At 40.6% G+C, this 27,258-nt stretch overlaps 1 protein-coding gene across 2 annotated transcripts in view; it reads left to right on the top strand.

Moving 5' to 3' along the window:
- Positions 1-3,158: 3,158 nt before the first annotated feature.
- The window catches only part of PTCHD4 (patched domain containing 4), a 470,888-nt gene continuing 446,788 nt past the window's right edge, over positions 3,159-27,258 (top strand). Inside the window, exon 1 of one of the 2 annotated variants that reach the window (XM_078646758.1) lies at positions 3,159-3,584. In XM_078646758.1, the coding sequence (XP_078502884.1) occupies positions 3,159-3,584 (426 nt within the window). Of the gene's footprint in view, positions 3,759-27,258 lie in introns of both variants that reach the window. The other variant, XM_078646757.1, reaches the window with a different exon arrangement.

The raw sequence follows: 27,258 nt of genomic DNA, 5'->3' as shown, positions 1-27,258 counted from the left end.
AATTGTGCTGCAAGTTATTTGCTCTAGGAGTAATAGTCTTGCCTATATAACATTATAAATCTGACAGTGCTCTACATTTAAATGTGTCAATGCAAGCTACGTCTCAAAGATACACATTGGTCGACTAACTTATATGTTGGAAGTAAATGGGCTTGCAGGAGGTTTATATTGGTAGTCATGCGAGGTGTATTGCTTTTAGAGTTTAGAAATGCTAAAAGTGTACTATGGTCGTGCTAGACGCTCTACGAGTTAAATGAAGTCAGTACGGAGAAAAACTATTTTGGAGGTAGTGGGCTCGCGAAGTTTATACTTTTGGGCATACAAATGGTCTTGCTCTAGTATTCAGGTATGCTAACAGCGCAATACGGTTGCGCTAGATGCTCAACGAGTTGAAGAAGTCAGTGCTGCTATAATTGAAGTTGCTCCATGGTCTTGCTAAATTGACCCAAGTCCGGCCTATGGAGGTGCTGGATACGGGCATGGGCCCCTTGTCCCACATAACTTAATGTTATGCTAATATTAGCCGCTGATACTAACCATTTTAGGAGTAAATAAGCAGTAGTTTACAAAGGATGACAAAAGTGGAAGGAAATGTACAGATTGTAAGTACTATGTTGACATATGTTGTTGGAGTAAGGCGAAGAATGATAATGTTTTGTAAATCTTTGTACATATTCCTTGAATGCATTAAGGATCTTATTATGAGTCTGGCGGTCCACGGACTGCCAGACTCTGGGTGGCGCTCTCTCACCACCCTATTATGACCTACCACCCTATTATGACTAGGGCGGTCAGGCCGCCCTGGGACCACCGCAACCGCCAGGGAACTGCCGATCACCGGTGGTTCTGCAGCGGTTCTGAGGCCGCAAAATGCTTGGTGGGACAACCGCAGTCCCCACAAGCATATTACGAGTTTCCTCTCTGTCACGGGTTTCATGGTGGGGAGCCCACCATGAAAACCGTGGCAGAGAGGAAACAAAGGGGGCCTTACAGGGACCCCTGGTGCCTCACGTCGGGTGGATGCACACAGGGGGACACAAAATGTGTCCCCTGTGTGCAAGCACCGCAGTACCTGCATGGCATGGACTGCAGCAGTCCATGTCATGCAGGTACTGCATTTGATGTTCCCATTGCGGTGCCTATTTCATCAAATAACGTCAAAGAACTGCCGCCAGACCAGGAGAAAACTCCTAATTTGGTGGGCAGTTCCTACCCAGTTTGGTGGTACGGGAGTGGGGCGGTCCCACTCCCGCACTGCGAAACTCATAATGAGGACCTAAGTTATGTGGGGCAAGAGGTTGAGTCAATGAGCTGCAAATTATGTTTTAATAATATTTGGATAGCTTCTTTTTTGGTGCTGTCTTGTCAAGATGGGCTCATAATGTCAATGGATTACACGAAGCAAGATGCAATAGGAGAAAGAGAGAGAGTCATGAGCATTGTATCTGGTTTTATGTATTTTATGTGTTTTAATGTTTGGGTTTGTATATATTTTGCTTTGCAACCCTGATGAAGTACTCTTGGAAGGACGAAACGCGTTGGCTGGATTGGATGGTTTTATATTTGAAGAATAAACTTTGTTGAAGACTCATCTCCATGTCTTTAGTGTATTTATGGACTATTACAAGAAATCTTTCACCTGTTTTGACGGTTGATTTTGTTTGTGTTGTTGGATATTGGACTTTTTGTTTAGAAATTTCACACTACCTAGATGCTCCAGTAGTACTATGGTAGCGCTCCCTATGCTATCTTTCGGTATACTGCTGCAGAGTCATCTACTCAGAGCTCCCAAAGAGACTGATAGAGTCCAAAGACTGCAAAGAAATATCACCATAATGTGAATGAACCTTCGCAAACATGACCACATCAAAACAAAGCAACATTGAAAATGCTTCACTTGTTCTAGGTGGCAGCAAGGATTATTTATAAAATCCACTACATTGTCCATGTAACCTATTTATAGAAAGGCCCAAAACATTTGCCATCTCTTGTCCCCACTATTACACAAACAAGAACCTTCACTCCATGACTGCACCCAAAGAGCCTGTAAACCACTTAAAACAGACTGGTCCTTGTGAGTACAGAGCCCTAAGCCATCAAGTGTTGTGGGCCCACATCTGAAAGCGAATGTATTGAGATTTCCATGCAGCAAAGGGTCTTGATGGCGCTACTTTAAAGATCAATCACTTACAAGCATGCAAAGCAGACACTTTAGTTTTAGATTTGTTGTGAAGAATGTTCTAAGTAATTACATACCACTGCACTTTCCTGTTTCCATTGCAGAAGACAACTTTCTTATTGGAGGGAACACGGCAGTTATCCAATTATTAATATCTTGTCTTGGGCTCTGACAGCCTGTGAAAGATATAGGCACCTGCATTCCGTTAGTCTACATTTCAACATATTTTACATACCTTGATCGGTAAAAGTTTCTAAATCATAATGCACATTTTGAAAATGGCATTCTGCCAGTGTGTGTGCAGATGTATACATTACAGTGCAGGTCTGAGCAGGCTGCCAGCATGCAGTGCTGCATGCCCAGGGAGATGCATATCATCCTGCCGCTAATGCTGTACGTAAACACATTACTGTAATTGTTAAAATGCTGCATTGGCCAGGTAGTGCTCTACACAAGTACGCAGACTCTGCTGGCTTCAGTTCTTGCCGCATGCCGGTGTCATTACATTACCACGAACAGAAGCAAAAAAAATCCTTTTGTGAAATTGCTCTCTTGCTGCAGCGCATAATCAGAACAATTAGTTAATTTTCAATCCTTCTTTCTCTGATTTATTGACCTGGAAACCCGTGCCATTGAAAGGCTAGTGAAATCAGCCATCCGGGTTTTATTGTGTTCCCCTCTCTCTCTTTTTATCCCCATCTCTGCCTTTTCTCAATCGCTTTCTCTCCCTCTCCGCCTCTCACCCTCGCCGCGCGCTCCCTCCCTTCAGGACAGCGAGGCACGTGGTTGCAGTGTAGTACATAATTCAGGCGGCACTGCCGGGCGTCCCTGGCGTGGCACCGCGTGGAGCATTGGTAGTGCGGCAGGAATCTTCGTAAACACCAAGTCTGACCGCCGCCGAGGGCAGGGAAGAGCCGGATCCAGCAGTGCCCACGGGGCAGGGAGGGCACCGCGGGTGTGACTGAGCCACGCACGTCCAATGTACTTTCTCCGGCGCTCTGGAGTCTACGCCGGCAGGGTTCGGAGAAGGATGCTGCAGCAAGCCGCCCACAGAGGACTCCGGGCGTTCTTCTACAAGCTGGGCTTGTTGGTCAGCAGGCACCCCGTGTTCTTCCTCACCGTGCCCTCGGCGCTCAGCCTCATCTTCGGCTTGCTGCTGCTGCACCGCTTCAAGGCGGAGAGCGACCTGGAGAGCCTGCTGGCGCCCAGCCACAGCCTGGCTAAGACGGAGAGGAGCCTGGCCAGCAGCCTCTTTCCACTGGACCAGTCCAAAGCCCGGCTCTACTCGGACCTGCACACCCCCGGGCGCTACGGCAGGTTCATCCTTCTGGCCAAGCCGGGGGGCAACATCCTGCAGCAGGCGGAGCAGGTGCTGCGTGTGCACCGCTCCGTCCTGGGCATGAAGGTGAACTACAAGGGATACAATTACACTTTCTCTCACCTGTGCATGTTGGGGGACGAGGACCGGAAGTGCGTGGTGGATGATATAGTGTCAGTGATGGAGGACCTGAGGCAGGCTGCCCTCTCCAATAGGACCACGACCAGGCTGCATGTCAGCTACCCCAGCACCAAACTCAAGGTATGCCCTCGCTGCGTGCTGTGGCACACTCGGAGGGGCAGAGCGTTGCACGTGAGCTGAAAATGTTAAGAGCAATCTAACTTACGCCATTGTGTCCCTGATTATTTGTAGGTCGGGGGCCAGGTCTAAATTTATTGCAACCAATAACATCTCAATCCTTGGGATCAGAATTTATCAGGAGTGATAAACTGCACATGTTGTAACTTTTTGTGGAATAACATGAACTTTTTGTTCTTACCGCACCAACATCTTCCCGCAATGGTAAACATTGCACACTTTTCCCCCTTATAAAGTTCTGCAGGTTTGACCTGGAGGAGTGTACTAAAGAGTGAGGGCCTTATCACACCTGATAATTACTGGTTGCAGTAAACTGCACACCAATCGGAATTCTGACAACTCATAATCATAACCATAGATGTGGACATACTTCCAAAAATCCCAATTGTGGTGGGTAGTTAGTAAGTAAAGATTACAACAAATTATGCATTCTAAGTTTTTACGTGACATATAATCAACCAGTCTCTAAGACATAGTGGTCTGGAGGTATCAAGGCAGTCAGTTGAGTCCTCCTAACAATATTATAATACTCATAAGAACTGTCTGTCCCTAGTGTGTAGGACTGACACAGTGAGTGGAGAGTACACTGGATGGGTATCCAGGGTTGCCATGAGGCCGTTTTTAACTGGTTCCATCTGAACGGCCTCAAGTGCAACTCGGATAAATCTGAGGTACTCTTTTTTGGATGCAGCGCGGATCCAGAGTGGCAGGAATGGTGGCCGAAGAACATGTTTCCACCTTCAGGTTCATCTCAGGTGGCCAAGAACCTGGGTATTAAGATCGACAAGGACCTGTCTTTGCGTTCTCAGGTAATTGGGCTCACTGGCACCTGTTTCGGTTTGCTTCGGATGCTCCGCAAGTTTCTTCCCATCCTATCAGAAGACCATAGGAAGGTAACGGTACAGGCGATAATCGGTTCTAGACTAGATTACGCCAACATCTTGTACCTTGGCCTACCGGAGTATCTGTTAGAACGATTACAGGTGGTCCAGAATTCGGCAGCTCGGGCCATTTTTGGTCTGTCAGGCCGGGCTCGAACCTCGGGTCTCCTGCAGGCTCTGCACTGGCTCCCTATTCGGAAGCGAATAACTTTCAAGGCCCTGACCTTGGCTCATAAAGCTCTCTATGGGTCAGGAGCCAAATACCTCCGGAAAAGGGTAGCTTTTTATCACCCTACAAGATCCCTGAGGTCTGGATCTTTGTTTCTTGCGGCGGTCCCTCGGATCAAGAGGGCCCGCATAGGTGGCCGCTCTTTCAGACTGTTGGCACCCCAGCTCTGGAATTCTTTACCACTGGCGCTGCGCAGCACATCCAACTTACTGATGTTCAGGAAGGGCCTCAAAACCTGGCTTTTTTCTACTTAGCTTTGGTTTCTTAGGCGAGTCTGTATCTTTCTGGTTTTCTCCTCCTTTTGCCCTGCTTCTTTTAACTGTGTTATGTTTTCAGTATGTAGCGAAAAGCGCCGGGACACTCTCTGAGTAGCCGTGCGCTATATAAAACAATTATAACATAACATAACATAACATAACATGGGAACTAACTTATTTAAGGGCGACAGCCATTCCCCACCTGTTGGGTGGCATGCTTCATCATCGGGACCCTCCTGGCACCTTCCTATGGTGGGTTCTATGGTGCAAGCTACTGTGCAATTGATGTTTTTTTTTTATGGCGAGGTTATGGGGAGATTTTCTGATGGCTTTATTGCTATGTCACTAATATGATATCTCAAGAGTGAAGATTGTGTGCAGAGGGGATTCAAAAAGTGAGTGTTAAGAACAACCTAATGGCTGGAAATTCAGCTTTTATTGAGTCCCCCAGTGGTGATGTTAAAAAAGAGCGGGAACTATTTCAACCTACTAGCGGAGGTCGACATGTTTCTGCCCATTCGACCCTTCATAGAGGTGTTATTGGCATTCTTCAGGAGCCTGGTTGCCCTCTGATGTGGGCAGAGAGGGCAGCAAAGGTGGGCCCTTGAGTGCCCCTTAGAAATGAAGAAGTACCAGGAAACCATTCAACCAGCTCCCAGTTCCCAAGGTTAGTCATCGTTTCTTCCTGCTACTACACGCCGAAACTCTACTTTCTCTCTGCAAGTAGAGTCTAAGGGGGTCATTAGGATGGCGGGCGGACTTTGCCCGCCGCCATCCTCGTGCAAAACGGGACCGCCCGCCATAGGAGTGGCGGTCCCGCCTTGAGCATTAGGATGCGCCCGCCACACAGGCGGGTGCATCCTGTATTTTTACCATTGCGGCGGGCGGTGCAGAAAGTGCCGCCCGCCGCAATGGTAAAAATGCACATTGTGCATTTCAAAGCACAACATGACAGGCACCGAGCGGTGCGTGCCATGTTGCACTTTGAAATGCGGGGGGTACCATAGGTACCCCCATGTGCACCCCCACCCCCCGGACTCCCAGGGGACCCGCAACAGCCCCCGCAGGGAGTCTCCGCATGCCTTTCCGTGGCGGCATTGCCGCCACGGAAAAGCATGTCAGGAAGGGCATCCTAATATGGCTGGCGGTGTCTGATAGACCCCGCCACCATATTATTCCTTTTCCACCCCGGCCGCAAGGCGACCGGGGCGGAAAAGCGGCGGACGGTCTTTCCGTCCGCCGAGGTCCCCCCCGCCATCCTAATATGGCGGGGGTCTTTAGTGCAACGATGTCGGGCGGATTGCCCCCGCCAGGCTGGCGGTGGCTACCGCCAGCCTGGCGGGGGCAATCCGCCCAACATCGTAATGGGCCCCTTAGAGTTAAAGATCTGCAGATTTACTATGGATTTCACACTTGGGGATGGGAACTCCTGTGATTGACCCGACCGGAATTAAAAACCCATGCACGACAAGGAACAGAGAGAAAAGCAATGCCACCCATCTGCAGCCAAGAGGTGTTAGCTGTATTTTGTTTAATGTGTTCAGATAGTGGTCACCCTGCCTCGAAGGCAGGTAAGAGTACTGCACTGGAAAATACATGTTATTGGCAGCTTGGCTTCATTTTAAAGTTCTAGTGGAATACTCTTCACAGTTTAATGGCCCTTCCGATTAATAAAAATAGTAGGAAGTTAATTCAGAAGTGGAGCAGAACTCATTAGGACAATTTGAGAGAAGGCGTTCGATGTCTCACTGTGCAGGAGTAATGCATTCAGACTGAAACTGACATGAACTTTATTGACTTGACAAGTTCTTCACCTGTTGCTGAAGTAAATGCAGCGAGCAGACAAAACGGCATGAAGGATGCATTATTATTTTCCAGTTTGCACCAACACATATTTGTGCAGACATCTCTGGTATCAGATAGTGCGCTTGGCTGATAAGAAGGTGTGACAGGTCTGAATGCTTTTTGTGCTTTGGAACGAGGCTTCACAGTTCTTCATTTTATCGCTCTCCTTCTGATCTTTAAGAAGAAAGATAATCTAGAACTGTTGTTTTTTTGGATAGTGCAAAAGAAAATGCCTGTCTATATACAGAAGCATGTCTCTCTGGGTTTTCACGTCTGTTTTTGTCAAACAGATTAAATCAGTTGCGGATTACTAAATAGACAAAGGAGGCAACAGCCTATGGGCTCCACTCCTTTTAGTGCCCGTGACAATGGATCAAATAAAACTTAAAGTACATAAACCAGAGACATCAGATTCACATAACAGTTTTTCTCTTAAAAGCTCATCTTCTGGCATCAGTCAGTTTGTAAAAAAAAATCCGGTGCATTGGTATTATAAGATAATTTGCGAGGGCCCCCCTAAATTTAGGCTGCCTAGGCGCCTCCACAGGGTTTAATCCCGTACTGGTTTTAATCAGTTTCTTTTGTGGGCACTGAACCCCACCCTACATTTGAAACGTCCTTCTATATCCGTATAAGTACTGTCATTAGATATGGTTTTGTTGGTACTTTTATTTGTTAATTGCAAAGCTCTTCTTGGAGCCATCTGCAAGCAGTAGCAACTTAACGAACCTGGACCAAGTCACCTGTGGCGCTGCAACACTTTTTCGAGAGATTATACAAGGAAGAAGAGAGGCAATAGAAATATGCAGTTAAGTAGCCAAAATAAATGTTCTTGAGTCTTCAATAAAAATAATTCTTCTTTATTGGTTTCAACCCAGTGCAAGTGCACCCCAATAAATCGTTGGTTGTTGTTCGCGTTTCCCTGATGAAGCCCTGTTTAGGGAGAAACGCGTTGGCTGCACATGCCCTGGGTTGAAACCAATAAGTAAGAATTCTTTTTATTGAAGACTCAAGAACATTTCTTTTGGCAACTTAACTGCCTATTTCTCTTGCCTCTCTTCTCCTTATGTTTTGTACTAGCAGCCCGCCCCAGCGTTGCCTGGGGCAGAAGGGGGCTGGGGGCAGCATTTCCGGATTGCGGCAGCGTTGCCCGGGGCAGAAGGGGGCTGGGGGCAACATTTCAGGCTTGGGTGCACTCCCACCCCGGCCCCCGCCCGCCCGCCCCGACATTGCCCAGACCTCCTCCCGCCTCCCTCCCGCCTCCCGTCTCCCGCCTCGCCTTTGCCTTTGCCTTACCTGAGCCGTCGCTCTTCCCCGCGCTTCGGACTTCACCGCCACTCATCGCTGCTCTTCACCGCTCCTCCCCGCCTGTCGTCATCACGCACGTTGCGGACATCGCTAGGTCGCAGAACATCCATTACAACGCAACTATTACAACGTAGTGCTATTACAACGCAGGTATTACAACGTAATTACTATTACAACGCATGTTTTTACAACGCATGGTGTTACAACGCTAATGCTATTACAACGCATGTATTTACATCGTATATTAATTTTTATAATTTATTTTGGGTATTTAGATAGATAGTTATTTATATAATTATTTTATAAAATTATTATTATTTTAATAAAAATAATTATAATACTTAGTGATTATTTGTAGATTTTGGGTATTATAGATATATTGAGAATTATTTATTTATTTATTTATTTAATTATTAATAATTGATATATATATATATATATTGAATTAGTGTATTAGTATTTTATAAATGTAAGAAGTATTAATATTTAGGAAATTATGTAATATAATAAAAAAATAAGTATTAATACTCAGGTAATTTTTACAAGATAAATAACATTATTTTTAATTAAACTGAATTATAATACTTAGTGATTATTTGTAGATTTTGGGTACTATAGATATATAGAGAATTATTAATTTATTTATTTATTTAATTATTAATAATTGATATATATATTTATATTGAATTAGTGTATTAGTATTTTATAAATGTAGGAAGTATTAATATTTAGGAAATTATGTAATATAATAAAAAAATAAGTATTAATACTCAGGTAATTTTTACAAGATAAATAACATTATTTTTTATTAAACTTAATTATAATACTTAGTGATTATTAGTAGATTTTGGGTATTACAGATATATAGATATTTAAAAAAAAATTTTTTTTAATAATAATATTTATGGGGGTATTAAGATAAACATTTATTTTTTATAATTTAATTAATTGTTTTAGATAAATATATATAAATATATATATATATATATATAATTAGTCTATTAGTATTTTAAAAATGTAGGAAGTATTAATATTTAGGTAATTATTTATTATAAATTAAATTAAAATTTAAGTATTAATACTTAGGTACTTTTTACAAGATAAATATCATGTTTGTTAATACTATATTTTTTGGTAGTTTAAATTAAATATTAAATCATTAAAAAAAGTAAAGAAGATAAAAAAATCAAGTATTAATATTCAGGTTTTATTTAAACAAAGAATGTAATATTGTAAAATGTTACATTAGCAATAAATAAATCTATTTAATATTGTTTAGTGTTTATAATATTTTTAATGAATTAATAATATTTTTAAAACTATTTATAGAATCATATTTATACTTTTTCCCACGCTTTTGTATTGATTTCAATGAAGCGTTTTGTCCTTCATTTATTTCGTTGACGTCTTGAATGGGATCCGCGGGACAGTTTGCTATGCTTTTAAAACAACGGATGCAGGGGGGAGAAGAAGGAAATAAGGGTAGACAAATGGTAAGTGATAAAAAACATAATTTTTAATGTGTGTATTGAAATTAATAACGTTTAAAATAAAAATAATAAAAATAGAAACCATATTTTGTTCGAATAAAATTTTGTTTATTGATGATATCAAATGTAAAAAAATATATGTATTTTTATTTCATTTGCAAATATTTTTATGATTTTTTTTATTAACATATAATAGATTTTGGAAATAATATAAACATATAATAGATTATAATGTAATTGTCCATTTTCTATTTTGATGTTTTTGGATGACGTCTTCACGTTAACGTCGACGCAAGCCGCCATCTTGGATTTTCCGATTGCTGGAAGTAGCTGGAAGCTGATCTGCGCTAAAGGTAGGAAACTTTTCGAACTTATTTTATACTAAAACATATTTAAAAAGATATATATAATGTAATGAGAGGTTAAGTAGAGGTTGCTTATTAAACTAATAGTTGTTTTGATTATATTACAACATGTCGCCGAACATTTCACTGTTATATGCCATTGTCGGGTTATTTTTCGGGACAAATAAAGGGTAAATATGTTAAAAAACATAGAGTGATGATTTATATTGTATACATTTTGAACGTAATATGTTTTGTGTAGTGGTAGAATAGTTTGGATTCTTTTCATTAGATGAACACAGATAGGAAATGTTAGAAACAATTTTTAGGAAAACTGATTGCATTTGGCTTGTTTTGTATCAGAGAAAACTGTTTTTTTGGGATTTAAAAAACAGTTCGTTGTTTAATTAACATGCAAGGTTTTGTTTATTTGCTTTTTAGAGAATTTACAAAAATTTTCAAAATTGATTTCTTTGTTTACATTTTGATGTTATCGATTTGTTTGAGAAAGTTGATTTCGTGGTCCGTTATTTTAGAATGGAATTGTTTTCATATTGGAAATAAAAAGATTTTCATTGAAAGTATTAATTATTTTTTGTAAAAATGCCAATTTGATTTTTTTGTTACTGAGAAATACTGCAGTTAGGTTGTTTAGTTAGCGAGAAATACTGCAGTTAGGTTGGTGTGAAATAAATAATGAAAAAGTCAAATTATTTGGGGTAGATTTGACAAAAAATGCTTTAAACTTAAGCTTAGAAAAAAAAAGTATCTTATCTTTTACAAAAAATATTTCTGTTTCAAATAGCACAGAAATGTTTGAAAAATATAATAAAGAAACAGATATATTTTTCTATAATAGTACCAGTTTACTAATAAAATTTTTCACAAGCCAGCATCAATTTTCTAAAATAAAGGGGTGTCATTTTGTATAGTATAAATTTTCTTGGTACGTTCAGAATGTTTACAAAATTAAAAAAAAAAATGGAATGCAAATTATTTCCATTTAAGTTTTCATAAAGATTTTTAATAACTATTATGTTAGGGTTTTCTTCTTTTCACAGAGATAAGAAAAACATTTTTTCTTATTTTTAACAGGTGTACTTTGAGAGAATTTTTTTTAAAAAAGGTAAGGGAACCCGACAAGTAATAATTTAAAAAATGTTTTAAAAAATTTCAAATGAATTAAAATATAGAAAAAATAATTTAGGGCAAAGCAGGAAAGTAAGTTACATAAAAAATAGTTAAAAATGTAAAATATTAGCAACATTCTCTAGGTAATCCAAAGCCACACACAACGAAAATTGTTGTAGTACACCCAATAGTCTCTCAGACATTTCCTTTGTTTGCCTTGAAGGACGTGGGTTTAGAATACCTGACAATGCCTGAGCAAGTCTCATTTCTTGAAAACTTTGCTCCTTCTTCAAAGTTTTCAGGAAAGAGTAGAAATTAGGATGGTGTTTGCCAATCGTGTGACTGAAGGAGTTATGCCATCCCTCTATGGCATTATTTGTTTTTGCACCACCTTCTAAGCAGGTTGAGTAGCAATTCCACCACTCCACATGGTAACGTGGCTTCCTCCTGCGACCCGATCTGCCTAGACGTCCAATCCATGTGTCTTCGAAATAATTTAAAATGGGTGCCAATTTTTCCTCATGTTCTACAAAATATTCTGACTCTGAAATTGCTGTGTAGTAGTCATCTACACTATCAGGTGGTACAAAACAAAGTGCAGTTAATTTTTTTAGTTCGAATTGTAATTTGCTATCAGACGAGTAATCAGCAACCAGGGATGTTTTTTGAAGCTTACGCCAATATGCCTGGGAAAAATGAAAAAAACATCCCTGAATTTGGGTATCCGTGTACAATTTGTTGATGACATTCATCATTGTCAATTCAAAATCTAATATGATTTTCCTAGGACTTATTCCAGAAGTTTTGTCTTTAATAACTGATAAAAACTCAGTATAGGTTGCTGATTGCTTATCTGGTAATAAACTGTATACTAAAGGTACTACATTATTATTAATTTGAGCATGAATACTGTAAATTTGGGTGAATGGATGGGGCGTACTTTTAAACGTCCCATCCATCATCCAAATTTCTGTATTTTCTAATTTAAAAAGGTTACGGGGAGTGCTAAATATTAACATGCGTTTGAGAGGGTTTTGGTTATCATACAGTAGAAAAGGTTCATTAGAGAAGGAAAGAGTTAAATCATGAGGAATTACAATGTCAGCAAAAGTTTGAGGAGTAACAGTTTGTGTGTTACTTGCCTGCTTTTTTCTTTTAATAATTCTACGCAAATTTGGGATTGTTGGCATATTAGAAGCAACATGTCCAGGGATATGTTGAGCAACCTCTCTCAAAATCTGACCAGGAGTTTGATTGGAGGTGGATGCAATATCTTTCATTTCATTGATATTATCGCGTATCTCAATCTCCATTGCAGAGGCAGAGTGGTTATGTTCTGTGGTTCTTACCACTATCTCACCAACAGTAACAGCTCTGCCGCTGCAATGGGCGGTATAATATTGTACACACCTCCAATGTCTCCTGGGTTCACTTAGCCTCTCATTACAGTATATATACCCACAATGTTTCAGGAGTCTGTTCCCTTTTCGAGATTTGGTGTAAGTTGCAGTATTTTGGCTTGCCATTTCCTGTTGAAAAAAGGAAATATAAATTATATTCTATTTAAGATACACACATTTTTTAAATTTTTTATTTACACATAATTTGAAAAATATTTATTTGCTTTTACTGTAGATTTTAAGTATAAAATGTACTTTTTCTACTTGGAATTGTAAGTGGCATTTTTATACTATCCATCATATCCTGTTATTTCTTTGCACTATCCAGCACTTTCTCTGTATATGCACTTTTTTTGAGTTAGAATACTAAGAAGTAATAAGACACTATCCTGCACTTTCTTTGATTATGCATTTGCCAGGAGTTTGATTAGAAAGTGGCATTGGGACACTATCTAGCACTTTATCTAATCATGCACTTTTATGGAGTAGGAATACTAATTGGCACTTTTTGACTAATCAGCACTTTCTCAGATTATTCACTCATTTGGAGTTAGAATAGTAAATGGCACTTTGACACTATCCAGCACTTTCCCTACTCATGCACTTTCACAAAGTTGGGATAGTAATTGACACTTTTTCACTAACCAGCACTTTCTCTGAATATGCACTCACTTGGAGTTAGAATAGTAAATGGCACTTGGATACTATCCAGCACTTTACCTACTCATGCACTTTCACAGAGTTGGGATAGTAATTGGCACTTTTTCACTAATCAGCACTTTCTCTGAATATGCACTCATTTGGAATTAAAATAGTAAATGGCAGTTGGACACTATCCAGCACTTTCCCTACTCATGCACTTTCACAGAGTTGGAATAGTAATTGGCACTTTTTCACTAACCATGCACTTTCTCTTAATATGCACTCACCTGGAGTTAGAATAGTAAGTGGCACTTGGACAATATCCAGCACTTTTCATACTCATGCACTTTCACAGAGTTGGGATAGTAATTGGCACTTTTTCACTAACCAGCACTTTTTCTGAATATGCACTCACCTGGAGTTAGAATAGTAAGTGGCACTTGGACACTATCCAGCACTTTCCCTACTCATGCACTTTCACAGAGTTGGAATAGTAATTGGCACTTTTTCACTAACCAGCACTTTCTCTGAATATGCACTCACTTGGAGTTAGAATAGTAAATGGCACTTGGATACTATCCAGCACTTTACCTGCTCATGCACTTTCACAGAGTTGGGATAGTAATTGGCACTTTTTCACTAATCAGCACTTTCTCTGAATATGCACTCACCTGGAGTTAGAATAGTAAGTGGCACTTGGACACTATCCAGCACTTTCCCTACTCATGCACTTTCACAGAGTTGGAATAGTAATTGGCACTTTTTCACTAACCAGCACTTTCTCTGAATATGCACTCACCTGGAGTTAGAATAGTAAGTGGCACTTGGACAATATCCAGCACTTTTCATACTCATGCACTTTCACAGAGTTGGGATAGTAATTGGCACTTTTTCACTAACCAGCACTTTTTCTGAATATGCACTCACCTGGAGTTAGAATAGTAAGTGGCACTTGGACACTATCCAGCACTTTCCCTACTCATGCACTTTCACAGAGTTGGAATAGTAATTGGCACTTTTTCACTAACCAGCACTTTCTCTGAATATGCACTCACTTGGAGTTAGAATAGTAAGTGGCACTTGGACACTATCCAGCACTTTCCCTACTCATGCACTTTAACAGAATTGGGATAGTAATTGAATAATTTTACTAGTTATTATACTGCACTTATAATGTGTTTCACAATGATTTCTAAATGCTCTGAAATATGATACTCGGATGTGTTTATTAAGGAAAATTACCTTGGGTTTCGGAAGGTTCTTTTCGAAAAACTGTTGTATATAGTTGTGGAATAGACTGGCTTTTTGTGGATATCTGCCTTGCAGTGGTTTCTGGTAGGCTGTGAAGAAAACAAGTTGAAAAGGTGTTCAATGATTAGAAAATGTATTATTTTATTGCCTTCTCTATATATATGTGGGGGGAAAAGCATTTACCTTTATGCATGTTTATAAATATGGCACATGTTATCATTAAACTGCATTTTCTTTCAATATGCAATGATGTGGTGTTTAAATAGTCAGAGGCACTTTAACACTATTCTGCACTTTCCCTACTCATGCACTTTCACAGAGTTGGAATAGTAATTGACACTTTTTCACTAACCAGCACTTTCTCTGAATATGCACTCACTTGGAGTTAGAATAGTAAATGGCACTTGGATACTATCCAGCACTTTACCTACTCATGCACTTTCACAGAGTTGGGATAGTAATTGGCACTTTTTCACTAATCAGCACTTTCTCTGAATATGCATTCATTTGGAGTTAGAATAGAAAATGGCACTTGGACACTATCCAGCACTTTTCCTACTCATGCACTTTCACAGAGTTGGAATAGTAATAGGCAATTTTTCACTAACCATGCACTTTCTCTTAATATGCACTCACCTGGAGTTAGAATAGTAAATGGCACTTGGACACTATCCAGCACTTTCCCTACTCATGCACTTTCACAGAATTGGAATAGTAATTGGCACTTTTTCACTAACCAGCACTTTCTCTGAATATGCACTCACCTGGAGTTAGAATAGTAAGTGGCACTTGGACACTATCCAGCATTTTCCCTACTCATGCACTTTAACAGAATTGGAATAGTAATTGGCACTTTTTCACTAACCAGCACTTTCTCTGAATATGCACTCAATAGGAATTAGAATAGTAAGTTGAACTTGGACACTATCCACCACTTTCCCTATTCTTGCACTTTCACAGAGTTGGGATAGTAATTGAATAATTTTACTATTTATCATTCTGTACTTATAATGCGTTTCACAATGATTTTTAATTAATCTGAAATATGATACTCAGATGTGTTTATTTAGGAAAATTACCTTGGGTTTCCAAAGGTTCTTTTCGAAAAACTGTTATATATAGTTATGGAATAGACTGGCTTTTTGTGGATATCTGCCTTGCAGTGGTTTCTGGTAGGCTGTGAAGAAAACAAGTTGAAAAGGTGTTCAATGATTAGAAAATGTATTATTTTATTGGCTTCTCTATATATATGTGGGGGGAAAAGCATTTACCTTTATGCATGTTTATAAATATGGCACATGTTATCATTAAACTGCACTTTCTTTCAATATGCAATGATGTGGTGTTTAAATAGTCAGAGACACTTTAACACTATTCTGCACTTTTTCGACATATGCACTTGCACAGAGTAGGAATAGTAAGGGGTACATTTTCAGTATCCAGCAGTTTTTCAGAATAGACACTTACCTGGAGTTAGAATAATAAATGGCACTCGGACATTATCCAGCACTTTCCCTACTCATGCAATTTCACAGAGTTGGAATAGTAATTGGCACTTTTTCACTAACCATGCACTTTCTCTTAATATGCACTCACCTGGAGTTTGAATAGTAAATGGCACTTGGACACTATCCAGCACTTTCTCTACTCATGCATTTTCACAGAGTTGGGATAGTAATTGGCACTTTTTCACTAACCAGCACTTTCTCTGAATATGCACTCATTTGGAGTTAGAATAGTAAATGGCACTTGGACACTATCCAGCACTTTCCCTACTCATGCACTTTCACAGAGTTGGAATAGTAATTGGAACTTTTTCACTAACCAGCACTTTCTCTGAATATGCACTCACCTGGAGTTAGAATAGTAAGTGGCACTTGGACACTATCCAGCACTTTCATTACTCATGCACTTTCACAGAATTGGAATAGTAATTGGCACTTTTTCACTAACCAGCACTTTCTCTGAATATGCACTCACTTGGAGTTAGAATAGTAAGTTGAACTTGGACAATATCCAGCACTTTCCCTATTCTTGCACTTTCACAGAGTTGGGATAGTAATTGAATAATTTTACTAGTTATCATTCTGTACTTATAATGCGTTTCACAATGATTTTTAATTACTCTGAAATATGATACTCAGATGTGTTTATTTAGGAAAATTACCTTGGGTTTCGAAAGGTTCTTTTCGAAAAACTGTTGTATATAGTTGTGGAATAGACTGGCTTTTTGTGGATATCTGCCTTGCAGTGGTTTCTGGTAGGCTGTGAAGAAAACAAGTTGAAAAGGTGTTCAATGCTTAGAAAATGTATTATTTTATTGCCTTCTCTATATATATATATTGAAAAAATCATTTACCTTTATGCATGTTTATAAATATGGCACATGTTATCATTAAACTGCACTTTCTTTCAATATGCAATGATGTGGTGTTTAAATAGTCAGAGACACTTTAACACTATTCTGCACTTTCCCGACACATGCACTTGCACAGAGTAGGAATAGTAAGGGGTACATTTTCAGTATCCAGCAGTTTTTCAGAATAGGCACTTACCTGGAGTTGGAATAATAAATGGCACTCGGACACTATCCAGCACTTTCCCTACTCATGCATTTTCACAGAGTTGGAATAGTAATTGGCACTTTTTCACTAACCAGCACTTTCTCTGAATATGCACTCACCTGGAGTTAGAATAGTAAGTGGCACTTGGACACTATCCAGCACTTTCCCTACTCATGCACTTTCACAAAGTTGGGATAGTAATTGAATAATTTTACTAGTTATTATTCTGCACTTATAATGCGTTTAACAATGTTTTTTAATTGCTGTGAAATATGATAATCAGATGTGTTTATTTAGGAAAATTACCTTGGGTTTCGGAATGTTTTTTTTTAAAAACTGTTGGCTGCCTTTTAGCGGATGTGCGCGTTGAAGTGGTTTCTGGTAGGCTGTGAAGAAAAAAAGTACAAAAGGTGTTCAATGCTTAGAAATTATACTATTTTATTGGCTGCTCTATATATATGTAGAGAAAAAAATTTACTTTGAAGGATGTTTAGAAATATGGTAAATGTTATTATTATACTGTACTTATAATCTTAACGACATTGCTTTTTATTTACTATGGCATCTGTAAATGCAATATATATATTCATGGAAATTACCTTGGTTTTTTGAAGGTTGTTTTTTAAAAATTCTTCAAAATACTCTCGATTTTGGTTGATTTTTCGACGTTCTGTGACTTTTGCAACTTCTTCAGTTTGGCTTTAAAAAATAGAAATTCACAAATTTTATTTAAATGTGGTGTTTTTTAATCAAGATAAAATTGAAAAATAATATATTACTGCACATTATCGTACGATTTTGTATTAGCTTTTTAATTTTTTAGGATGGAATGGAACCTTATTTTTTTAATATATATATATACAAACTTTTTAAACTGTATTTGCTTTATCGTTTAATCATATTTATTTTTAGTATTTCAGGTTATTTACTGAACTGAGTGGGGGTATAAATGTAAATGTAAATGTAGTATACTTGTAAAGCGCACAGCTGCCCCAGCAACGGGGCGTCCCGGCGCTGTATAACTCTGGGGAACCCGTCCTGGCTTTCCCTGTGGGATGGTCCCTTGCTGGGAGTCCCCAAGGTGGAGCCAGGCATCCCCGGAATTGGTGGGGCCGTTGTGGAGATTAGGCAAGCTAATGCCCAGAGTTGCCGAGTGGAACCCCTGATTAGAGTAAGCACCGAAGCGAGAATTATCGAGTCCGCTGACCACGGTCCACGACCCTGCCGCGTCGGGAATTGAACCCAGGTCCCATACACGGTTCGTTTTTTTACGTGATATGTTATTTTTGATTAAATAAAATAATTTAAACAAACCATTTATATTTTTATAAGCAGTTATTTGATAACGATTTTTTTAATATACATTTAATGTTCCAATTATATGGAAAATATTTTTCAATAATCCAGTTTATTTAATGCAATTATCAATTTTTGTTTTCCACTTAGGTCTGGCTGAGATAATATTTCAGGAAACTTTTGAAATGGATTAATAGTTGCGTTGTAATGGATGTTACCGTTTTGAAATATATGTATTATTTATTAATAAATCGTTTACCATGCATTTGGATGTACGAATAAAGAAATATTACTTTTAAGCCATTTCTCATTAGTTTAGAAATGTTGGCGTTTCTATAAATACATTTTTAAAAAGTTTATTACTTCACGAAATATTTTAAATTGTTGAATTAATTATATTTTGTTTATCGTTCATTAAATACATTTATTTCTCTTAAAATAATTTTTAACTCTTATTACCGTTCACTATGTTAACTAAAAAACGAATAAACCTTACATATTAGGTTCTAAGTGTTACTAAATTAAAGTATACTACTATATTAATTAATACAAAAATTAAACAGTTTTAGGAAATATTACGCTAATAATATGTTAACCTAAAACATTTTACCAATCGTTTTAAATATCTTACTGTTCTATGAAATAGAAATGCTTCTACGGTCGCTTTCGGTGATATTTATCTCAAGAGGTCAGAGGGTCAGGTTTTCACGTCTGATTACTCTGCTAGTTGATAATCAACTGTTTTCAAAATGGTGGGATACGTCTATTTATAACTTTTCTTAAATAGCATTAAATTTTTCGTAAATTATATTGATTAATTTCATAAATTTTGGGGAATAATTTCATGAGGAAACATATAATTTAAATTGTTTTATTTAAAAGTAAGCTCAACAAACTTTCGTTCCGTTTTAACATCCATTTTGAATGTCTTGTTGACATTGGAGGGCATAGAAATAGTAGATGGACATTATTTTTCATTGCAGTGTTTAAAATGGCGTTCATTTCTTCGTAAGGTCATTATTTTTGTCTATCGAGTATTGGAAACTCTTATTTCTCCTTTATATTCTTAAAATATATATATTCTTTTGCGTTTTTAAAGAATTCCATGGTACACAGTATTTTTATAAGTAATCGAGTATTAATTTATTAATGGTCTAAATCGGTATCGTGTTATTATTATAATTTTTGAACCCATTTTTAAATATATTTAGCCACCCCTAACCTCTATTTTCCATGTAAGCCGTTCTACGTATTATTTAATAAAATTTATGTATTTTTTTGTGTGTCACTATAGTAATCGATGTTAAATAGTATTATTTTTTTATAATTGGGTATTAATTTATTAAATAAATAAATATGTTTTTTAATACTCGGGTATTAATTTATTAAATAAATAAACCAAATTCGTAATATTATAGTAGTTTAATGACCCGTTTTTAATACACTTAACCACTCAAAAACCCTAATTTCCTTGCATCCCGTGCCAGATTTTATTTTATAAAAAAAAAAAAATATATATATATATGTAATGGTATGCTTTGAAATGTATTATTTTTTAATACTCGGGTATTAATTTATTAAATAAATAAACCAAATTCGTAATATTATAGTAGTTTAATGACCCGTTTTTAATACACTTACCCACCCAAAACCCCTAATTTCCTTGCATCCCGTGCCAGATTTTATTTTATAAAAAAAAAAATATATATATATATGTAATGGTATGCTTTGAAATGTATTATTTTTTAATATTCGGGTATTAATTTATTAAATAAATAAATATGTTTTTTATTACTCGGGTATTAATTTATTAAATAAATAAACCGAAATCGTAATATTATAGTAGTTTAATGTCCCGTTTTTTAATACACTTACCCACCCAAAACCCCTAATTTCCCTGCATCCCGTGCCAGATTTTATTTTACAAAAAAAAAAATATATATATGTAATGGTATGCTTTGAAATGTATTATTTTTTAATACTCGGGTATTAATTTATTAAATAAATAAACCAAAATCGTAATATTATAGTAGTTTAATGACCCGTTTTTTAAAACACTTACCCACCCAAAACCCCTAATTTCCCTGCATCCCGTGACAGATTTTATTTTACAAAAAAAAAATATATATATGTAATGGTATGCGTTGTATTAAAATGCGTTGTAACAGTACTTTTGAATCAGTAACACTATTTTACGATGTAATAGCATGCGTTGTAAAAAAACGCGTTGTAATAACAGTTGCGTTGTAAAAAATGCGATGTAAATGCATGCGTTGTAATAACATGCGTTGTACTGACACCAATCCGCCAGCGCTATGTCGCGGCCGGCGCTTCTTTTAGGGGACTACTTTGTTTTTAAAGTTTAATTTTTTAATTTACGTTTTTTTTTTTATGCAGCCTATGTCCATCTACACACCCTGAGGATTACAACAATGTATTGGGTGTGTGAATTGGCGCTGTGGTTCCCAAGTTTACCTTGCCAAAAGGTTTCTGTTCTCTCTTTATAATAGTAGTATAGATAACCTAATTGTATGGTCTAGAAGCAGCAGACCTAAGGCGTGGGCAAAAAGTTACATGTGAATCTTCTGTTTCTATGTTAATTCAAGTAACTAACTGGGCTGTGTGGCTTTAATCATCCCCATCTGTTTGTGTTTGGAATATGATTATTTTTTTAGAGAGGGTTTGCTGTCCTTCACCATCACTTGACTTAAGTGCCTTGCTTGTTCTTTCCTTGCTGCTGATACATATACTGATATATTTGTATGTTACTTTGTAAAGCTACCACATCCTTATGTACCTGATGGAAAACCTCTGACATTCTTTAGCATCCTTCTTTCACCGGTACCCCAGCAAGAGTTAAAATTACAAAAAACCCTTACCATGCAGTAAGAGAAGAGAATAGTAAATACAGCTCTCCTTATTAAAAGGACTAGCAGCACCTTTACATTTGGGATTGACTGCCACCAGACAGTTTGTAGATGAGCACAGGCCTCTTCATTCTTCGTTCTCCATCTGAACTCCATGACAACATTTTATGGGTGTTGCAGCGCCCCCACGCCCCTACTTCCAGCGGCACTGCACCTGCGTTCTGATTAAGGAGCCTATTCGCAAAGGCGTTTTGGAGTATGTAAACTTGTTCTCCTTTAGTACCTTTTATGTACTCTTACATGCCACGTAAATATACCGAAAAATACCTAGAAGAAAATAAAATATTCAGGGAACAGTCACATATATTAGTACAAATAGAAAGGACTTACTCCTCTTTGCACTTATAGGGAGTTGGAAGTTTTGGGGCTGACTCACAAAAGCATGTAAGAGTATTTAAATGAGTATCCTGCAGTACTCTTTAACATACTGTTATATGCCTTTGTGACTAGACCCCTTACTGCGCATGAACTACCCAGGGCCCGATAGACTCCCCGTATGGCCATCCCAGAGTTCCCACACACTGTGCAGAGTGCCACTGCTTTCTGCTTAGGTTTACAGTTTATTTAGACACACATACTTACAGTGAGATTATTCTACATCAAAATACCAACAGTTTTCAATTTCAGCATTCTAGCTGTCTAATGTCACTTCTGCCTCAACGAGAGGTATTTTGGGGCAGAGGTTTCACACAGGACTATACCAGGTATACAAAAATGTGGTTCTCTGATAGTGCTTCACTGACTTACTTAGTGCATCTAAATAACTGTTTACCTAGTTAATATGAGAGCGAACAAGGGAAGGGAAAACAGTATGGAGTAGTGTACAGGAACACCCTGTATAAAACACATAGGCCCTCATTACGATCTTGGGTGGACCACCGCCGGCAGGCCATCAGTGGCAGTCCGACCAACATACAGGGCATCGGTCCGACTGCCGCATTGCGATGCAGGCAGTCCGAGGGATAATACCGGTAGGAAAGACTATCATCTCTGACAGGATCCAAGATCCCGTCGGGCGGGCAGTCTGACTCCTGTCCCTACAATGGAGGCAGTGCCTGTGCAGGCACTGCCATAGGGATTAAGATGTCCTTTTCAGTGCAGTGCCAGAAACAGACTTTGGGAGCATCAAGCAGGGCCCCTGTTCATTGTGGGCCTACTAAGTGGCCTGGGGGGCACATGTTTTCTGAACATGCCTTTACACATAGATATGTCATTACATGGGTAGGTACAGAGTTCAAGGATTACCAAATGTTACCAAATATAGTAACATAAACTCAGGAATTCTAAAATTCCAAAATGAAGCAAGTTATACAGTAGATATTTACAGCAATGAAACAGTTGGTGCATACAGACATGAAACATTTGCTAGCATTAAAACATCTGTACTTGTTCCTCTCCAACATCCTCGAAGACTCCGCATTTGTCCTTCTTGAATGTCAAGTCTGTACCTGTTCCTTTCAGCATATAGGTGGGATCACCAGCGTCGGATTGGTAACGGGGGCATTCGGGCAATGCCCGAGGGGCCGGGGTCCGAGTTCCATCTGAGGGTTGCTTTTGAGCAGCCTGGGGGCCGATTTGGGCGGTGTCTCTGTTGTTCGACTATACCTCCAGCGACCCAGTGGGTGTCTAAGTAGCCTTTCTGGAGGGAGATGGGCACTCATTACCTCCCGTATAGCAGCAACAGGTAGAGGTGTCACCCCTTTTCTCTCGCTGGGCCTCCCATTAATATAGGCATACTAAGCGGGGGAGGGGGCCTGAGCAGAAGTGGCCTCACTTGTTTTTTTATGCGTGCCCGGGCCGATTTTTAATCCCAAAACAACCCTGGGGATCACATCATTTTATACTCTTCAGACTCTTCCTAGCCCTTCTGTGTGGTCAGATGCCCAACCCTGAATTACCTGTTCAGTAGTAGAACCGGAGTCCTCTTTGAAACGTTTCATCATTTCAGGGATGTCGAGGCTGGAGTTTTTCATATAATGAAGCGCGCCAGCTCCGTCCCGCCCCTCACACTTGCTTTCATTATTCCTTGTCCATTTTGTGCTGATGCAGCTTCCGGTTGCATGACAGGCTTTACAAATAACGAATACATGAATATTCCCACGGTAGCCCTTTCACGTTTCTCCACCTGTACATGCAGTTCAGAAATCTTTCCAGAATCTCTTTGGCTGTCCCTTTAACTCAAATTAATGTTCCAGAGAATCTTCCTATTCTCTCCCCCTATGCCTTAAATTTTCCACAGAGGATCTCCACATTTGGATGTTTCCCAACCATCTTATCAAACTCCACAGCGGTCTATAACTGTTCCTCACAAATCTGGCCAGTAGTTTTTAGCTCGAGCCTGGGCAGCGCATGCGCTGCTCTGCGAGGCATGCTGTGTTCGAGTTTGGACTTGAAGCTCCGCCCATGTTTCATTGGCGAGTCATTGTCCTTTGTAAATGATTGCTTATGATTAGTTAATAGGCATGTTTATTTCGCGGTACAAAAGGGGGTGGTGATGGACGGAGCATCTGAACCAATAAACACTCACACCCAGTCAAAAGATCTGGGTTTGATCCATCACCGTTCTTTAGCCCACTCTGCCACCCCAGTTCAGACATGGCTATATGCAAATCAGTCTGACCCTGTGCCTCATGGGAACAGTCCAGCCCGAACTGCCAAGCCATGCCTTCCCTGGACCGGAAACAAGCTTCCGAGGACCGGTTTCTGGCATTCCAGCCGTCTTCAGCCTGGCTTGCTTGAATCCAGTGGCAAAGTGAGCAAGGGACTCACGTCTGAGCATACCCTGCCACACTTATGGTGGCCAAAGCGGTACAAAAGGGGGTGGTGATGGACGGAGCATCTGAACCAATAAAACACTCACACCCAGTCAAAAGATCTGGGTTTGATCCATCACTGTTCTTTAGCCCACTCTGCCACCCCAGTTCAGACATGGCTATATGCAAATCAGTCTGCCCCTGTGCCTCATGGGAACAGTCCAGCCCGAACTGCCAAGCCATGCCTTCCCTGGACCGGAAACAAGCTTCCGAGGACCGGTTTCTGGCATTCCAGCCGTCTTCAGCCCGGTTTGCTTGAATCCAGTGGCAAAGTGAGCAAGGGACTCACATCTGAGCATACCCTGCCCCACTTATGGCGGCCAAAGTGGTACAAAAGGGGGTGGTGATGGACGGAGCATCTGAACCAATCAAACACTCACACCCAGTCAAAAGATCTGGGTTTGATCCATCACCATTCTTTAGCCCACTCTGCCACCCCAGTTCAGACATGGCTATATGCAAATCAGTCTGACCCTGTGCCTCATGGGAACAGTCCAGCCCGAACTGCCAAGCCATGCCTTCCCTGGACCGGAAACAAGCTTCCGAGGACCGGTTTCTGGCATTCCAGCCGTCTTCAGCCCGGCTTGCTTGAATCCAGTGGCAAAGTGAGCAAGGGACTCACGTCTGAGGAAACCCTGCCACACTTATGGCGGCCAAAGCGGTACAAAAGGGGGTGGTGATGGACGGAGCATCTGAACCAATCAAACACTCACACCCAGTCAAAAGATCTGGGTTTGATCCATCACCGTTCTTTAGCCCACTCTGCCGCCCCAGTTCAGACATGGCTATATGCAAATCAGTCTGACCCTGTGCCTCATGGGAACAGTCCAGCCCGAACTGCCAAGCCATGCCTTCCCTGGACCTGAAACAAGCTTCCGAGGACCGGTTTCTGGCATTCCAGCCGTCTTCAGCCCGGCTTGCTTGAATCCAGTGGCAAAGTGAGCAAGGGACTCACGTCTGAGGAAACCCTGCCACACTTATGGCGGCCAAAGCGGTACAAAAGGGGGTGGTGATGGACGGAGCATCTGAACCAATCAAACATTCACACCCAGTCAAAAGATCTGGGTTTGATCCATCACCGTTCTTTAGCCCACTCTGCCATCCCAGTTCAGACATGACTATATGCAAATCAGTCTGACCCTGTGCCTCATGGGAACAGTCCAGCCCGAACTGCCAAGCCATGCCTTCCCTGGACCGGAAACAAGCTTCCGAGGACCGGTTTCTGGCATTCCAGCCGTCTTCAGCCCGGCTTGCTTGAATCCAGTGGCAAAGTGAGCAAGGGACTCACATCTGAGCATACCCTGCCACACTTATGGCGGCCAAAGTGGTACAAAAGGGGGTGGTGATGGACGGAGCATCTGAACCAATCAAACACTCACACCCAGTCAAAAGATCTGGGTTTGATCCATCACCGTTCTTTAGCCCACTCTGCCACCCCAGTTCAGACATGGCTATATGCAAATCAGTCTGACCCTGTGCCTCATGGGAACAGTCCAGCCCGAACTGCCAAGCCATGCCTTCCCTGGACCGGAAACAAGCTTCCGAGGACCGGTTTCTGGCATTCCAGCCGTCTTCAGCCCGGCTTGCTTGAATCCAGTGGTAACGTGAGCAAGGGACTCACATCTGAGCATACCCTGCCCCACTTATGGCGGCCAAAGTGGTACAGAAGGGGGTGGTGATGGACGGAGCATCTGAACCAATCAAACACTCACACCCAGTCAAAAGATCTGGGTTTGATCCATCACCATTCTTTAGCCCACTCTGCCACCCCAGATCAGACATGGCTATATGCAAATCAGTCTGACCCTGTGCCTCATGGGAACAGTCCAGCCCGAACTGCCAAGCCATGCCTTCCCTGGACCGGAAACAAGCTTCCGAGGACCGGTTTCTGGCATTCCAGCCGTCTTCAGCCCGGCTTGCTTGAATCCAGTGGCAAAGTGAGCAAGGGACTCACGTCTGAGGAATCCCTGCCACACTTATGGTGGCCAAAGCGGTACAAAAGGGGGTGGTGATGGACGGAGCATCTGAACCAATCAAACACTCACACCCAGTCAAAAGATCTGGGTTTGATCCATCACCGTTCTTTAGCCCACTCTGCCGCCCCAGTTCAGACATGGCTATATGCAAATCAGTCTGACCCTGTGCCTCATGGGAACAGTCCAGCCCGAACTGCCAAGCCATGCCTTCCCTGGACCGGAAACAAGCTTCCGAGGACCGGTTTCTGGCATTCCAGCCGTCTTCAGCCCGGCTTGCTTGAATCCAGTGGTAAAGTGAGCAAGGGACTCACGTCTGAGCATACCCTGCCACACTTATGGCGGCCAAAAGCGGTACAAAAGGGGGTGGTGATGGACGGAGCATCTGAACCAATCAAACACTCACACCCAGTCAAAAGATCTGGGTTTGATCCATCACTGTTCTTTAGCCCACTCTGCCACCCCAGTTCAGACATGGCTATATGCAAATCAGTCTGACCCTGTGCCTCATGGGAACAGTCCAGCCCGAACTGCCAAGCCATGCCTTCCCTGGACCGGAAACAAGCTTCCGAGGACCGGTTTCTGGCATTCCTGCCGTCTTCAGCCCGGCTTGCTTGAATCCAGTGGCAAAGTGAGCAAGGGACTCACATCTGAGCATACCCTGCCCCACTTATGGCGGCCAAAGTGGTACAAAAGGGGGTGGTGATGGACGGAGCATCTGAACCAATCAAACACTCACACCCAGTCAAAAGATCTGGGTTTGATCCATCACCATTCTTTAGCCCACTCTGCCACCCCAGTTCAGACATGGCTATATGCAAATCAGTCTGACCCTGTGCCTCATGGGAACAGTCCAGCCCGAACTGCCAAGCCATGCCTTCCCTGGACCGGAAACAAGCTTCCGAGGACCGGTTTCTGGCATTCCAGCCGTCTTCAGCCCGGCTTGCTTGAATCCAGTGGCAAAGTGAGCAAGGGACTCACGTCTGAGGAAACCCTGCCACACTTATGGCGGCCAAAGCGGTACAAAAGGGGGTGGTGATGGACGGAGCATCTGAACCAATCAAACACTCACACCCAGTCAAAAGATCTGGG

Source organism: Lissotriton helveticus, chromosome 6 (genome assembly GCF_964261635.1).
Source record: "Lissotriton helveticus chromosome 6, aLisHel1.1, whole genome shotgun sequence".
Taxonomy (NCBI): Eukaryota; Metazoa; Chordata; class Amphibia; order Caudata; family Salamandridae; genus Lissotriton; species Lissotriton helveticus.
This window is presented reverse-complemented; position numbering and strand designations above follow the sequence as displayed.